This window comes from Pongo pygmaeus, chromosome 9 (assembly GCF_028885625.2).
Source record: "Pongo pygmaeus isolate AG05252 chromosome 9, NHGRI_mPonPyg2-v2.0_pri, whole genome shotgun sequence".
Lineage (NCBI taxonomy): Eukaryota > Metazoa > Chordata > Mammalia > Primates > Hominidae > Pongo > Pongo pygmaeus.
The window spans coordinates 31,013,670-31,031,281 of record NC_072382.2 but is presented as its reverse complement, the minus strand read 5'-3'; the positions used below and the strand labels follow the sequence as shown (position 1 = coordinate 31,031,281).

General features: G+C 41.1%; 1 protein-coding gene across 3 annotated transcripts; it reads right to left on the bottom strand.

The window, feature by feature from the left end:
• Positions 1-2,374: 2,374 nt before the first annotated feature.
• COMMD9 (COMM domain containing 9) lies at positions 2,375-17,612 on the bottom strand. Of its 3 annotated transcripts, XM_054440698.2 has the most exons (6): positions 17,532-17,612; positions 9,102-9,227; positions 6,882-7,021; positions 5,494-5,528; positions 4,550-4,653; positions 2,375-3,185 (listed from the first exon to the last, which is right to left on the bottom strand). In XM_054440698.2, exons 1-6 carry the CDS (start codon positions 17,580-17,582, stop codon positions 3,045-3,047), a joined length of 597 nt encoding a protein of 198 aa, XP_054296673.2. In that variant the 5' UTR covers positions 17,583-17,612; the 3' UTR covers positions 2,375-3,044. The 3 variants fall into 3 exon arrangements, with proteins under 3 accessions (XP_054296673.2, XP_063527049.1, XP_054296675.2); XM_063670979.1 differs by lacking the exon at positions 4,550-4,653 and having other exon boundaries at positions 17,532-17,605; XM_054440700.2 differs by lacking the exon at positions 5,494-5,528 and having other exon boundaries at positions 3,049-3,185; positions 17,532-17,605.

The following is a 17,612-nucleotide window of genomic DNA, read 5'->3' as shown; positions in this document are numbered from 1 at the left end:
TCTGTGCCTGTGAGTCTTACCATTCCTGATTAAAACAAATCCTGGGTACACCTTAACACAAGCCTGGTCCGTCCTGATGAATACACAAGGAGGAAGAGTGGGATTGGCATCACGCACCGAGATTTTCTCATCTTCCCAACCTCTGGGGTCTAGATGGCCTCTCCAACTGCAGACGAGCTTTCGGTGTGGCAGGAAGATGGACTTCATCATCACTGGCCTGGCTGTCAGAGCCTAGAGGCAGGAGGTGGTCTCAGAAATTACAGCAGAGAAAGCCCCAGGGACAGACTCAGATTGGCTGATTGGAATCATGAACATTCATGAGACAATCGCTGTGGCACATGCATTTGATCAGGATTGAGGCAGATGCTGACCCCTGTTGGTGGGTGGCTGGGTGGGATGTGCTGGGCAGCACATTGTCCTTCTGTGGATGATCATTGTCCTTCTGTGGATGGAGTTTGGACATCCAAACCTTGCCACACCCTGAGGAAGGACAGTTTGTATACAGCTGCTTCACCACACAAAGTACTACTGGGAAACCAGACAAGCAGTGAATGAGCCAACTTCCTTTGAGATCAACAGATAAGAGCCAGGAGGCCCTTCTGAGATAGGGCCAGGCCAACCAGAAATACGGTATCTACAAACAATCCATCATCACTAACAGAGGAAAACAAATGCCTTAAATGAACACGAGGTGAAGGGTAGCAAAGATTTATTGACTTTTCCAGTTATTTATCAAATGCCCTCTGTGTCATGTACCCAGATGGCTCTATTCGGACAGATCTGGCTAGAGGAAATGTCCAACTGCCCAGACACCTATACTGGGCTTCTTGCTTCAAGTAAGTTTCTTATGGATGCCCATGGGAGGCCAAGAGGAAGGTATCTGAGATCTCTCTCTGCAGGTCATGGGGAATGGAAGGAAAGGAGAGGGGTAAATTTTGTGACAAGGCTCAGCTAAACTGGAGGGTATGACCAGGGGCTCTCAACTTGGAAGTAGTGGGCTGGCTTCTGGGGTCCTTGACCTCTTGTCATTGCATGCAAAAAACTGAATGTTCATTTCCTATAGCAGATAAAGAAGAGCTTGGAATTTTTTTTCCCTTGACCTTCCTGGTATCTCACTGGGTAGGCAGACATAAGATCTCTCATCTCTACTTCAGTTTCAACATTTTCCAAATGGCGCTAGTCACAGAATTACATGTTCCTTGCAAAGTCCTGTGTTGTAAAGAGAAGGCTAGAGAAATATGGGTCCACCTCTTAATGAGACCATTTACCAGCAGATGACTCAATCTCAATGAGCTGGTTTCCTGGTCAATAAAGGGAGGATGATAATACTAATTCTCACACCAACTCTGTTATAGTAGATGAGACAATAAATGCACCAAGCTTTCTACTCTCATCCATTAATAATCAAAGCCTTTCCTATTAGTTGTAACAGTACTAAGTGTTTTTAGGTGCATTATATCATTTAATTTTCACAAAAGTCCTATCAAGTAGGTACTACTATTATATTCATTTAATTTAGGAAAAAAGTACAAAGTGGGTGAAAATTGAGATTTAGAGGTCAAGTACCTTACCACTGAGAAGCAGAGCTGGCTTCTGACCTTGGCTGCCTGACTCCTGAGAGCGTATTCTTAATCTGCGGATTTACCTCCTCCATTCACTCCATACACAAACTAGCAAGAGAAGCTGCCAAAACAAAGCACTCCAAGAGCAGGCTGCAAGCTGCTGCCACGGGGATGATCTGGAGAACCAAGGGGGAATCTTCACACATGGAGTCCCTGTGAGGTATGAGGCACATGACAGAGATGATCTCATTTGGTTAAACTTGAAGGAGTGCCTTCATCATAGCTCTTGTAACAAGCACATACTGATGACTGGCCTTGCTTCCTTTTTATTCTTATTTTTTATCTATTTTTTTGAGACGAGTCTCTCTCTGTCGCCTAGGCTGGAGTGCAGTGGCACGATCTCGGCTCACTGCAAGCTCTGCCTCCCAGGTTCATGTCATTCTCCTGCCTCACCCTCCTGAGGAGCTGGGACTACAGGTGGCCGCCACTGCGCCTGGCTAATTTTTTGTATTTTTAGTAGAGACAGGGTTTCACCGCGGTCTCGATCTCCTGACCTAATGATCTGCCTGCCTCGGCCTCCCAAAGTGCTGGGATTACAGGCGTGAGCCATTGCGCCTGGCCACCTTGCTTCCTTTTGTTCTACGTAACAGGTGAAAACACAGAAGGTGGTGCAATTCATTTGCCTGATTTCATGTCACACCATGGGTCAAGGGCTTAGCTGGGAATTAGGAAGTTGGGATCATCTTTAAAAACTAAAGAAAGTACTGGCCAAAGGCTTCAACTTGGGGACAAAAGAAGCTACAAAAATCATGGAAGTTTTAGAACTGTTGTTTATTTCCAATTATTTCTACTTATTCACCTAGGAGTGGCTGCATTAGATGAAGGAAGAGGGCCCTGGTTTCATGAAGAAGGGAATTAGCACCCATTTCAGACTTTCTACACTGAAGAGGGGTTCCAGTATGGTGGAGGGGGCTCAGGGAACACTCTGGATGGACCATGCTCTGTGGGCTCTGCCTGGCTTCCCTGACAGAGGAGCGGGAACTGCTGGCATCACCTGTCTGATTCCCTCCATGTGTTCTGGGATTGGAAATGAACTAATTAGAGCTAATGTTGGAAATAAACTTATTGGATAGGCTGCATGATTTGGGCCTGAATTTCCCAAACAGCTATGCAGAGGCAGCTGACGACGCAAATGTTCCCTCACCCTGCCATGGTGGTAATTAAGTTGCACTCAGGAGCTTTTCAAAGATGGGCCTTCTGCTCTCCAGCTTCAGAAAGAGAAAGAAGATGAGTGAGGAGAACAGCGGGGGATCTGGCTGCTTCTTCCCAATCCAACTGTAACTTCTGGATGGCAGTAGCCCCCTGCTGTTCCCACCATCCTGCCTGTTGTCAGCTGCAGCTGCAAGGGCAGCCTGCATATGGGGAGACATTTATCACTCATGAGCAGCTGGGTCATGGCAGTGGCCCTGGCAGCTGGCTGGATCATTTACTGGCCACGGCAGAGAGTTGGTCTCGGATGCGGCCCAGGCCATCTAACATGGTGTCCAGTGTTTCTTTGCTCAGCTCCACGGTGACAGCTGAGATGGAGGGTTTGTCTCCACATAGGCTGGGATCTTCTTGGATCTGAAAAGAGAACACAGCCCAGAAAGTCAAAGCTGCCTCTTTTCCTATCTCCCTGTAAGTGAGTCCTGAACCTGCGAGGCTGAGCTCAGTTCTGCTGAACCTCTGAAGAGAGGCTCTTTCCTAAGCACTAGAGAGTACCAGCCCTTGGATCATTTAGCAGTAAGGGAGAGTACAGGAGATGCCTCAGAGGCCTGGGTCAGTCTCCATTTGCAACAAGTGCCTTGGGTAGGTAACAAAGAAGGCCAAGCCAAGGCTCACTCACCTCTCTGATACCCTAACTCTCAGCATTCAAGTAAGAAAACATTACGTGTGTTTACATTGGTACTTTAAGGAGCAGACTCTGTTGGATACTTAAGACAATCCTGCACTGGGATGCAGGAACAATCTTACAACCTTTAGTTTTAAAAAATAAAGAAGTTAAGCTTCACTAATATTTAAAACTTAATTGCTAGAGGCACCCTTACTTCTTCATTTTCTTACAAGTGGTAAATTTCTGGGTGTCTGGTTATGTAGATACAGCATTACATTTCTAGTTTTAACTAAACAAACACTACAAAATGGATATGTAGCTTAAAAAGATTCCTGAAAATAACTATAAAATGAAGACAACACCAATGAAGCAAAGGTATGTGAGGAAGAAAATGAAGACCTGACACTTCTCCAGCTGCTAGTAGAAACTTTTTTTTTTTTGAGACGGAGTCGCACTCTTTCACCAGGCGGGAGTGCAGTGGTGTGATCTCGGCTCACTGCAATCTCCACCTCCTGGGTTCAAGCAATTCTCCTCCCTCAGCCTCCTGAGTAGCCGGGACTATAGGCGCCCGCCACCACGCCCGGCTTATTTTTGTATTTTTGGTAGAGACGGAGTTTCACCATGTTGGCCAGGATGGTCTTGATCTCTTGACCTCATGATCCGCCCACCTCGGCCTCCCAAAGTTCTGGGATTACAGGCGTGAGCCACTGCGCCCAGCGACTAGTAGAAACTCTTGAGCAGCCACATTACAAATAATGACAGCCTAATCACTGAACAAGAAGTTGCTAAAGTACACTGAAATGATCAGGCAGGCTATTCAAAATCTGGAAGCACACTACTATTGTTAAAGCTAAACTGCTAAGAGTATAGGGTTACCTTTAGGTATCAGCAAATTATTTTAAAAATATGTTTTGTATTTGTTTTATTGTTTTAATATGTCCATAATATGTTACTGCAGTAGTACACATACACATTGTAACTAAACAAAGGAGGATAAAGGGGATGGTAATTTAAAAAAATATATGGGTTAGAGATCCCAAAACTTGGAGACTGGTGTTTTAGATGGCCACAGGGGTGCTGCCTCTTCTTTCTAATGGCATGATAGTGAATGTACCTTCATCTGGAGCAGGCAGGTGGGGACGGCCATGCGGCTGATGCTGTCTGAGGAGGTTTTGATATCCACTCTCCAGTCCAGATCGACCAGGCGTGGCAGAGAGACTGCGGAAGGAACAGCTCAGCTCAATGCTCATGCCGCCTGTGTTTACCAAGCATTTATTCTACGACAGGCGGCTCTGAGGACTGCACACATGCAAGGCATTGGTCTATGCAGCAGGTCTCTGAGAGAGACAGATAAACATAGCCCGAGACCCACAGAGAGTCATGTGCCTTACCCATTGCTCTGTGCTGCCTGCACTTAGTACTAATTCACAGTGGCAGCATATGCAGCCTTCTACCTGAACACCCAGCCCTCCAGATGTTAGGGCAGAATGAGAAGTGACATAAGACAGAGAAGAAATCATGGCCTGAGGCTTAGGAAATGTGTAGCTTCATCAATACTGGTAAGAGCTCTTGTTTTAGAGATAAACGGACTTGACTTGAATATAGGTACTACCACTTATCTAACCTCTGAGCTTCTGTTTGCTCATCAGCCTAGCTCACAGGGTGTCGGGAGGACTAAATGACTTAATGCAGATTAACTGCTCCAGCACCGTGGCTGGCTCAGAGTTACTGTAATGACCATTTATTAAACATGGACTTTTATTCAGCCTTTCAAACTATTTTTGATTATTGTTAATTTTTTTCACAATTGAAATATTAAGTACTTCACTTTCTGCTTTGGATATTTCTGTTTTTTAACAACATGCCTATACAATAATGTTTATATCAGAAAAAAGTTAAAAAGTAGAATTAGGGAAAAAAACCCACCATACACAGAGTATGAGTTGAGACTAGAATGGTTCACTTTGGTTTCTGTCGAAATCTCTGATCACTTGACAGACTGAGAGCTGGGACTGGGGAGACAAGTAAGAAGGGCAGGGCAGATTTATTGGTACTCACTCTGATTTGCCTGGGCTTCGGTTCTCCAAGTAGACCTGTTTAAGAGGGAAAGATGAGGAAAAAATAATGGAAAGGGGATGAGACTGACTCTTCTGACAGAGAGGGGACCTGGTCCTTCCTGTGGTCTTCAGACCTGTCATCACCTGCTAATAGGAAAGGACCACAGAAACCCCTCCCTCCAAGAAAGTCTTTTGTTTATTTGTTTTACAAAGCTCAGTGATGTTAAGGCCATAAGTGTTGTCAGTTTTCATAGTTTAGGACAAAAAAGAAGAAAATACAATGTATTGTAATCTTATTGTGCTATTGTTCTTTTGTGATTTTGTTCAAAGACAAAACAGAATAAAAGGTCAACTTATCTTCTCTTTATTGAGCACCTACTACATACACAAATATTGCATCTTCTGCAAAAACACATCCAAAAAGACCTGACTAATGCTACAACAAACATAATAAAATGTGATCATGTATGAGAAAGTTCTTAAAATACAATAAAACCCTTGGTAAATAGGCATTATCAGTTATTGCTATTCGAGAGGTCTGTTCAAGCCTTCTGCTAACCAACAGTTAATCAATTCTGCTTAAAAGGTACGTGTTTAAAAGGAACTTCCCAGTCAAGAAAATATACAGATACTTCACAAAAGAAAAAAAAAGATCAATTAAACATATGAAAAATATATCTGACATCACTAGTGTCAAAGATAGGGACACTGAAATGAGGTACCATTTGCCATTTGTGGAACTGGGAAAAATGTAAGAAAAAAATCCCCTCAGTGAAGGTGTAGCGAGAGGGGTACACTTGTATCCTACTACTGTGGAAAAATACTGCAATCTTTCTAATGGCCAACTTGAACATTTAAGGCCAAACCCTCAAAATGTCCATTACCTTTAACCCAGTAAAAAAATAATTAAGCACATGAGCAAAGTTTTCATTGTAAATTGTTCACTGAAATGAAAAACTGCCAACAGCCTCAGTGTCCAACACTAAGAAATTTTAAAATTATACATCATTTCTTCCTATAACAGGATATGTTTAACCATTACAATGATACTGAAGGTAAATATTGACCTGAAATTTCACTATCGTTAATACTGTTAACAGAAAATAAGCAAGTTACAAAACAGCATGATCCATTTTGTAAAGACAAAAACAAAACATTAACCTCTTATAGAGGTGTAAAGAGAAAAAAAAAACATATTTTAAAAGGCTTTCCATTAAGAAAAGACTACCGCTAACCTCTGGCTGGTGGAATGATAGGTGTCTTATTTTCTTTTTGCTTATCTGGGCTTCCTAAGTTTTCAACAATGAGCATATTATTACTTCTAGAATGAGAATAAAAATAATAAGAAATGTAAAAGTTAGAAGGGACTTTCAAGAAATGAGCACTTACACATGTTCTAGGATGATCTTTGTCAGCAGGTTTTTGAGGTTTTGGTGGAAATTTTCGGGAAAGAGAGCCAGAATCGCCTCGGCAGAGGACAGGTCACGGAATGCCACCAGCCTAGTGAGGCGGTGCAGAGCCTGGAGCAGCTGCAAGATAACGGAACCACCTGTAGCTGCAACAGAAGCAGCAGGCAGGGGGCACAAGGCAGGGCCAGGGGCAGGGCTCTACATCCCGAAGGCTGCACACTGCTATGGTCATTCAACTGAGTCACAAGTCCAGAGGCCTCTGTGGCACATGCTCATGCCCCACATGCCTTGGCCTGCCTCAGAGTTCACCTGTTGCTTTAGAAGACAGATGCAGCTGCCTGACCTAGGAAGCTGACAGCTTGCCAGAAACTCTCCACTTGTGGGCAAAGAGTTAATATAGCCCTTTTCCTTCTGCATGAGAATCTGACCTTCAGTTAACTTTCTGGTGCTGTTTCCCTGGTAACCTGAGAGCAGTGCAAAGTCAGCTGTGTTACTAAGCAACACTGCACTGGTCCAAGCCTCTGGACTGAGAGGACTGCATAAATACCTGGGGTGCCTGTAGCTCTGGACTTGCCTATGTGTGGCTACAGGCTGCTTTCGAGAACCTGAAGCTGTGCTTGCTGAACTGTGACATGAGATAGTGGCTCCTATGGAGTGAGGGCCTTGAATCCAGGGTGGTAGGATTCATGTCCTTTCCTCTCAACTGTCGCCTAGGAGGGCAAAGAGAACAAACAGCTCCTGGCCGGCTGTGCGGGTTCCTCCTGGGAAGAGGCATGTCTGCCCATCCTGCTAAAATGCTGTGTTCCCATCCTAGGTCCTTCTAAGTGAATCTGTAACTTCGAAGTGTAAGAGTGGTTTATGGTGGTCTTGTGAATAGAGTAATACTTAGCTAACCTAAAAAAGCTCTCTGGAGGTAACTGTTTCTCTGCTTTAGGGCTTTCTCTGATATCACTGCAGATTATCTGACACGACCCGGCAGTGAAGGGAAGTTAACCTTCCACCAATGAGAGTGGGTGTTCATGGATAAATGGCCAAGCCTCTCTGTCTTCCTGGGGAACAATTCTGAGAGGTGTTCTACTTGGTTTCTTATAGGGTCCCAGTTTTCCATAGCAGTAATTGCTCTTAACATCCTCTTTTACTGACTTGCCTCCCCTGTTTGATTTTCCCCACTGCTTTGTGTTTTCTAGAATCATCTCCCAAATAATCTACTTTGGGGGGAACCCAAAATAAGTCTCCAAATCACTTCCATAACCTTGCTTTTTCCTTTTACTTTTCTACAGCTCATTTCAATAAACAAGGTCCAGAATTAAAACAAAAAACATAGGCCAGGTGCAGTGGCTCATGCCTGTAATCCCAGCCTGAGGTGGGTGGATTGCTTGAGCTCAGGAGTTCAAGACCAGCCTGGGCAACATGGCAAAATCCTGTCTCTACAAAAAATACAAAAATTAGCCAGGCATTGTGGCATATGCCTGCAGTCCCAGCTACTCGTGGGGCTGAGGTGGGAGGACTGCCTGAGCCCGGGGCGTTGAGGCTGCAGTGAGCCATGTTCATGCCACTGCCCTCCAGCCTGGATAACAAAACGAGACCGTGTCTCAAAAATAAAAAAAATCCAAAAACATAGGCCCATTTAGATGAAGAAACTGCTGTTTAAAAAACATATTTGCCTTGGAAAGATAAGGCTGTCACTGCTACATAATAACTTACCACAAGTTACCTTAATCCCCCTCTTGGCTACCTGCTGAGATCAGGTGAGCTGAGGAGAAGGGGACTTTCTGTGGGACAGAGGGGTGAGGAGGGAGAGAGATACACAAAGCACCCCTCAGGAAGCCTGATGGAATCTAGCAGTGCCTACTCCTGAATCTTACGCAGGCCTCAAAGCTTCTGTTCAAAGATCCCTGAAAAGTCTGCCCTAAGCTATCCAGCTAACAATTTACGAGCATCAGCAAGTTACAGGTTGGAAAAGAAAATCACAGAAAGGTTGGCTTTTGTTCCACACTGTCTAGGTAATAGGTCTGAAAGAAAATGGTCAGGAGTTCTGATTCTGGGTACAGCTCTCCCATTCATGTCCCATTTATCAAAGTTTGCTACAGTGTCAACAGATGTTTCAAGGGATTTTCCTTGGACATGGCAATGACCGGGAAGTCAAGAAAGAGACTAATAAGAGGGCCAGTGGCCAAAGGTCATTTCTGACCACACTTACTTCCTCTGCCTCCTCCTGGGTCACAGACAAGCTGGAACATGTAATATCCAAGAGTTTTTTCGAGCCAAGGGCTGAACTGGAAAAGCTTTCTTGACACAGCTGTCTGACAACATCTTTTGAGGAGGCCTATGAATTAAATCACAGATAGGAAAAAAGAAAAAAAAAAAACTCAGACTCTGAAAACACATGTTTTGAGTAATAATGTCTTAGTCATACATGATACCTTTGAGACTTAAATTTTAAAGGTACATAAGACTGGATTCTAGGAAAATCAGATAGATATACTTTTCCCTAATCTTTCTGCTAGGTACAACCAAAAACTCTGGACACTATACAGAAAACATGCATAAGACTCTGGAAGCGGGAGAGAAGGAGGCAGATCTGCTAGGGACCTCATAATACAAGGAATGACACAATGGTGAGTTCCTCAGATTTTTTTTGCTTCATATATCCCAGACTTTCAGCTGAAGAAGAGGGCAACCTGGAAATGACAATGGATGCAGAGGGGAAAAAAACGCCACAATAAATAGCTGTTCTGTCTAGCTAAAGGACCAACAAAGGGGCAGCCTCGCAAGACAGAAAACTTTTTAGATGACAACTGCTACACTCAAGCCAAATATCACAGAAAAACTGCAGCCCCACCCACCTCTATGTCAAAAAAGGCTGAGTGGAAGGCCTAGACCTGAGTGAGAAGACTTGTGAGGCTATAATGAGGTACCCCAACACTCCTGCTGGGGAGGTGTCAGAGAAAGCCAAGTAGGAAGCTGGGACATTTATCCCCCCCAGCTGGTAACAAGCCTTATCATTCTGTGATACTAGTGGAGACCACGTGGAGTCAGAGATTCCACCCCTACCCACTGGTAACAAGGAACCTCTACTTTCAGGTATCAACAGACGCCAAGTGGGGAACCTGGACTTCAACTTCCAACTGATAGTAATGAGGTGGCACCCCCTTCCCCTGCCTAAGCAGTGCCACAGAAAGCCAGCTAAAACATAAAATTTAAATAAAATCCATTCTCAGAACATAATATGAAAATGTCCAGGTTTTCACTGAAAATCATTCATCAAACCAAGAACCAGAAAGATCTCAAACTGAATGAAAAAAGGTAATCAATAGATGTCAACACCAAGATGACAGATGTTAAAATTATCTGACAAAGAATTTTAAGTATCCAGGATAAATATGCTTCAACAAATAATTATGAACTTGCTTGAAACAATTTTTAAAATCGCCTCCTCAGCCAAGAAATAGAAGATATAAAGAACAACAAAATGGAAATTTTAAAACTGAAAAATAAAATAACCAAAATAAAAAGCTCAGTAGATGGGCTCAGCACCAAAATGGAAAGAATAGAGGAAAGAATCAGTGAACCAGAAGACAGAGAAGTAGAAAGTACCCACTCAGAAAAGCAGAGAAAAGAGACAAAATTATGAACAAAGCCTCAGGGACGTGTGGGACTATAATGAAAAACCTAACATTTATATCATTGGAGTCCTGGAAGGAGATGATAAAAGAGGGCAAGACTGAAAGAATATTCAAAGAAATAATAGCTCAAAACTTCTGAAGTTTACTTAGAGACATACTCCTATATATTTCAAGAACCTGAGTGAACCCTAAACAGGATAAATCCAAAGAAATTCATACCCAGACATATAGTTGAACTTCGAAAATGAAAGACAAAGAAAAAAATATTTAAAGCAGAGAAAAATGACACCTTACCTATTTAAAAAAACCAATTAGAATGAAAGCAGATTTCGTATCAGAAACCACGGAAGCAAGAAAGAAGTGACAATATTTTTCAGGTGCTGAAAGGGAAAAAAAACCTGTCAACCTGGAATCCTACACCCAGCAAAAATATCCTTCAGGAATGAAGAAGAAATCGAGACATTCTCAGTTGAAGAAAGACTAAGAATATCTGTCACAAGATCTGCCGTAAAAGACTGGTTAAAACAAATTCTCTAAACAGATATGAAACAACGAAACAAGAAACCGTGGAACACCAGTGTACTAGCCAGAGCTCTCCAGAGAGACAAAACCAACAGGGTATGTAAGAGGGGATTTATTAGGGGGAAATGGGTCACATGATTACAGAGGCAAGCTGGAGGATCAGAGAAGCTGGCAGCTTGGCTTAGTCAAAGTCTGGCAACCTCAGAACCAGGGAAGCTGATGGTACAGCCCCTAGCTTGAGGCCAAAAGACTGAGAGCCACTGGTGCAAGTCCCAGAGTCCAAAAAATGAAGAACCCAGAGTCTGATGTCCAAGGGTAGGAGGAGAAAAGGCATCTTGCTTTAGAAGGAAGGGAGAGAACAGAGAGAAAGGGAATCCCCCATCTTCCACCTGTTTGGCCCAGTTGGGTCCCCAGCCAATGGGATGGTACCTGCCCACATTGAGGGCAGGTCTTCCTCTCTTTGTCCACTGACTCACACAACAATTTTCTCTGGCAACACCCTCTCACACTCAGAAACAATGTTTCACCAACCATCTAGGCATCCCTCAATCAAGTCGACACCTAAAATAAACCATCACAATCAGGAAGACAGAACAGGGCAAACAAAAACATGGATAGATACTGTAGGCTTTCTTTCTTTTCTTGAGTTTTCTATTATGTTTGAAGGCTGAAGCAAAAAATATAATATATCTGATGTGGCTCTAAATGTATAAAGAGGAAATATTTAAGACAATTATAAATGAGGGAAGATAAAGAGGTATAAAGGGAGGTAAAGTTTCTATACTTTGCCCTAACTGGTAAAATGATGACACCAATAGACTGTGATAAGTTACGTATATAGAATGTAGTAATTACGGCAACCACTAAAAAGGCTATAAAAAGAAATGCACTTTAAAACATTACAGATAAACCAAAATGAGATTCTAAAAAAATGTTAAAATAACCTATGGGAAGGCAGGAAAAAGTAAAATGAAAGAAAAATCAAGAGAGAACAGGCAGAAAACAAAAATAAAATAGTAGACTTAACGCCCTAACATACAAATAATTATATTAAATGTAAATGGTCTAAGTGTACCAATTAAAAGACAAAAATTGGCAGAGTGGATTAAAAATTCGACTCAAATGCTACCTATAAGAAACTCTTGGCCAGGCATGGTGGCTCAGGCTTGTAATCCCAGCATTTTGGGAGGCCACGGCAGGTGGATAGCTTGAGCCCAAAAGTTTAAGACGAGGCTGGGCAACATGGTAAAATCCCCTCTCTACAAAAAAATACAAAAATTAGCCAGGCATAGTGGCGCTTGCCTGTAGCAGCAGCTACTCGGAAGGCTGAGGCGGGAAGATTTCTTAAGCCTGGCAAGTCAAGGCTGCGGTGAGCCGAGATTGCACCACTGCACTCCAGCCTGGGTGACAAAGCGAGACCCTGTCTCAACAACAACAACAACAACAACAACAAATCTCCCTTCAAATATAAGACATAAGGCAGGTTGAAAGTAAAAGAATGAGAAAAGATATATCATGCAAACATTAATCAGAGGAAAGTTAAGAGTGGCTAAATTAATAATAGATAAAGTAAACTTCACTAGCGAAGAAAATTACCAGAGACAGAGAGGGACATTATATAATAATGAAAGATTTTATCCACCAGGAAGATGTCCTAAATGTGTATGTATCCAACAACAGAATTGGAAAATATGTGAAGCAAAAACTATCAGAACTGTAAGAAGAAACAGACCAAATGACAAATACAGCTGAGGACTTCAACACTCCTCTTTCAACAACTGACATAACTAAACAGATATTCAACAAGGATATAGAAGGAACTAACAATACCATCAATCAATTAAATTAATATTCATGAAACAATACCCAGTAACAGCAGAATACAAATTCATTTCAAGCGTCCACTGAACACATACCCAGACATATCATATTCTGGGCCATAAAACAAACTTCATCAAATTCAAAAGAAGTGAAGTAATGAAGAGTGTGTTCTATGTGACCACAATGGAATCGAACTAGAAAGCAAGAGCAGAAAGGTAACAGAAAAATATCTGAACACTTATAAACTTAAACAGTACACTTCTAAATAATCCATATGTCAAAGGGGAAGTCTCAGGGATATTTTAAAAATTACACTGAATAAGTGAAAATGAAAACACACCATATCAACATTTGTGGTACACAGCCTAGCAAGTGGTGAGATGAAATTTTATAGTATTAAATGCATATACTAGAAAAGAGGAAAAGTCTCAAATCAATAATCTAAGCTCCCACCTCAAGAACCTATAAAAAGGAAAGCATAATAAACCCAAAGGAAGCAGTGGAAGTAACAATGATAAGAGCAGAAACCAATGAAATTGAAAATAGAGAAATCAATGAAACAAACAGCTGGTTCTTTGACAATGTCAATAAAAATCGACAAACCTTTAGCAAGACGGACAAAGTTAAGAGGGGAGACACAAATTATCAGTATTAGGAATGAAATAGAGGATATTACCACAGATCCTGCAGACATCAAAAGGATAAGGGGAACTTAATGAAAAATTCTATAAACATAAATTTGATAATTTAAATAAAATGGGTCAATTCCTCAAATAACACAAACTACTGCTACTCCCCTAATATAAAACTGATCAACTGAATAGTCCTATGACTATGAAGAAAATTAAATTCACAATTTTAAGGCTCCTAAAAAAGTCTCTAGGCCCAGATAGTTTAACTGGAGAATTCTAACAAACATTTTAAAAAAGAATGAACTGATTCTACACAATCTCCTCTAGAAAAACAGAAGATGATGGAGTACTCTCTAAATAATTTTATATAGCGACAAAGCTAGTATTACCCTGATACCAAAACCGCACAAAATTGTACAGAAAAATAAGAAAACTACAGACCAATATCCCTCATAAAAATAGATGCGAAAATTCTTAGCAAAATATTGGCAAATAGAGATCAGTTACATATATATAATATTTTATTAGCAAATAGAGACATACAATTACATACTTATATATTATATATAATTATATATAATATATAATTATACACTATGACCAGGTGGGATTTATTCCACAGATGCAAGGCTGGTTCAGTATTTGCAAATCTATGTAATCCATCACATTAACAAAGAAAATCACACGATATAAATCAATGCAGAGAAAGCATTTGATAAAATTAAACATCCATTCTTGATAAAAGCCCTCAGAAAAACAGGAATAGAAGAGAACTTCCTTATCTTGATAAACAGTATCTACAAAAAACCTACAGTGAACATTATACTTAATGGTGAAAGACTGAATGCTTTGCCCCCAAAACTGAGAACAAGGCAAGATATATGCTTTCTCCACTCTGAATCAACACAGTACTGAAAATTCTAGCCACTAAAATAAGGCAAGAAAAGGAAATAAAATGTGTGCAGGTCAGAAAGGAAGAAATAAAACTGTCTCTATTTGTAAATAACATGATTTTCTATGTAGAACGTTCCAAGAAATATACCAAAAACTCCTAGAAACAGTGAGTTTAGCAAGTTTGCATGTAGAAGATAAACATACATAAATCAGTTGTATTTCTATTTATTAGCAATGAACATGTGGACACTAAAATTAAAAATACGGGCTGGGCGTGGTGGCTCACATCTATAATCTCAGCACTTTGGGAGGCCAAGGCCGGTGGATCACTTGTGGCCAGGAGTTCGAGACCAGCCTGGCCAACGTGGTGAAACCCTGTCTCTACTAAAAATACAAAAAAAAAAAAAAAAAGAAAGAAAGAAAAGAAAAAGAAAAAAAAAATCAGCCTGGAGTGGTGGTGGGCACCTTATGTCTACCTAGCTAATTGGTAAACTGAGGCATGAGAATCCCTTGAACCCAGGAGGCAGAAGTTGCAGTGAGCTGAGATCGTGCCACTGAACTGTAGCCTGGGCCAAAGAGCGAGGCTCTCTCAAAACAAACAAACAAACCAAAAAAAACCAAAACCATTTGTAATTGCTCAAAAAATGAAATATAGGATGTGCATGCTGAAAACTACACAATACAACACTGTTGGACAATCATTACATGGAATACCACTCAGCAATAAAAAGGAAAGTATTGATACACACAACATGGATGAAAATTAGGCTGAGTGAAAAAAGTCAATCTCAGAAGGTTACTTACTGTATTATTCCATTTATATGGCATTCTTGAAATGACAAAATTAGAGAAATGAATAATGCCAAAGGTTAAGGAGGGTGTGGCTATTCATGAGGAATCTTTGTGGTGGTGGAAATGTTTTGTATTTTGACTGTCAATATCAATACTTTTGACATTAGGTATTGATATCCCATTTATCCTTTACCCAATTTCCCCTATGCAGAACTATACATAGTAGTAAGTATGCTATATATGTATATTATACACTATGTACATCATATAGTATGTATACTATATACTATATATATCATATAGTATGCGTATAGTATATAGTATATAGCATATAGTATATAGTATATATAGTATATACTATAGTATATAGTATATAGTATGTATACTATAGTATATAGTATATAGTATGTATACTATATATTATATACATACTATACATAATAGTATATATACTATATTATGTATAGTTCCGCAGAATCCTGCAGAACTGAGGGAAACTGAGTAAAGGATAAATGGGATCTCTCTATATTATGTCTTACAACTACATATGGATTTATAATTATCTCATAATAAAAAGTCTAAGTATTTTTTTAAAAAAAGAAAAGAAAGTACATAGGACAGTAGCAATGAAAATCAATGAACTACTGCTACATAATGGTGAGCAAAAGAAGCCAGGCATAAAAAAAGTATATGCTGTATTATTCCATTTATGTAAAGTTCAAACATGGGCAATATTAAATGAATTGTATCAGAGGCAAACATAGAGGTTACTGTTGGGGAAGAAAGTGAGGAAGCAAAGAAGGAGAGAAAGGGGGACTTCTGGGGTACTGGTAACATTTCATTTTTTGACTTTGGTGGTGGTTACATTGGTGTGTAATACATCATTTAACTGTAAATGTATGGTTTATGCACTTTTCTGTATGTATACTACACATTAATCTTTTAAAGTTTTTAAAAGAAAAGAGTGCATAAGACCAACAGGCATGGGGGCGGGGGTAGGTACAGAGCAGCCAAAATGAAGGTGAAAAGGCACTGGGTCGGGAGCTGAGAGCCCTAGATTGCCAGTCCCAGCTCTGTTACTTCATTTATTAATTCATTTAACAGCTATTTACTGAGCACGTGCTGTGTGCCAGGTATTATTGTTCTACTTGTTGGGCATTAACACTTGTGAACAAAAGGGTAGATCCCCTTAGGAGTGGAGAATGCTAATGAACACTGAGAAGGCAATTAAAAAATAAATAAGTAAAACAAAACAGAGACTATTACATGGACCGATGATGATGATGTGCCATAAATTGAGGAGAGTAACTCAACCCTCTTCACCTGGTGTTTTTTGTTTTTTTTTTTAAAAAAAAAAAAAGGAAGAAAGGAAAGTTCCCTGATGGATCTTACATTCTTATAAGACAGACGGACAACGGGCAAATAGCTAGCGACAAGTTCTACGAAGGAAAATAAAGCTGCCCTTTCTCCTACAGGGCAAATCATAAGTTAAATAATTCCGGCCAGGCGCGGTGGCTCACGCCTGTAATCCCAACACTTTGGAAGGCGGAAGCGAGTGGATCACGCGGTCAGGAGTTCAAGACCAGCCTGGCCAAGATGTTGAAACCCCGTCTCTACTAAAAATACATAAATTTGCCAGGCTTGGTGGCGGGCGCCTGTAATCCCAGCTACTCGGGAGGCTGAGGCATAGAATTGCTTGAACCCGATGGGCAGAGGTTGCAGTGAGCCAAGATTGCGCCACTGCTCTCCAGCCTGGACAACAGAGCGAGACTCCGTCTCAAATAATACTACTACTTCATTTGCGCTTTACAAAGCCCTATGAAGTAGGTCCCTTTCAACCTCACAACTTTTCAAATGATTATCAGGAGTGTGTCCCGCCCCTTTCACAGGTCATAGAGAGTAGGGAAAATCTGGACCTCAAGGGAACATTGAACGCACAGGTCATTCGGAGGGCTGGGCGGACGCAGTAGGAGATAATTTCTTAATTGTGCAGTGCAGGAGGGGCTACGGGATGAAATGGGGAACTGACAACGTGGGTCTAGCAATTACCACTTCAATGCACCAATACCGAAAACCAGTCCCAAAGACTAACAGCAGGAGGTTGTACTGCGCCTTCATGCCCATTATTTTATTTTATTTTTTATCTTACGTTCCTGTCAAAGCGATATTTTGTTCTTACTTTTTAAAAGCTCAGAAAGACACAACGATTTGCCTGGGATCACACAGAGAACAAGCAGCAGAGTTGTGGCTCCAAACTAGGGTCAATTTGTCCCCAATTCCTGCTCCGTCTAAAGTCTCGGAGACAAAGAGCCACCTCACGCTGTCCCCACCCCTTCGATTTACCTTGAGCAGGCTCTGGAGTGCTGCAAAATGCTCCGCTGTCAGGGTAGCCATCTTCCCGAAGTCACATGACCGCGGCACCCA

Coding starts and splice junctions, on each gene's coding strand:
- COMMD9 (XM_054440698.2), bottom strand. CDS start 17,582: ATGGCTACCCTGACAGCGGAGCATTTTGCAGCACTCCAGAGCCTGCTC. Junction 5,529..6,881: donor AAGATCATCCTAGAACATGT/GTAAGTGCTCAT, acceptor CCTCTTAAACAG/GTCTACTTGGAGAACCGAAG. Junction 3,186..4,549: donor CCTGCCTGCTCCAGATGAAG/GTACATTCACTA, acceptor TTCTCTTTTCAG/ATCCAAGAAGATCCCAGCCT.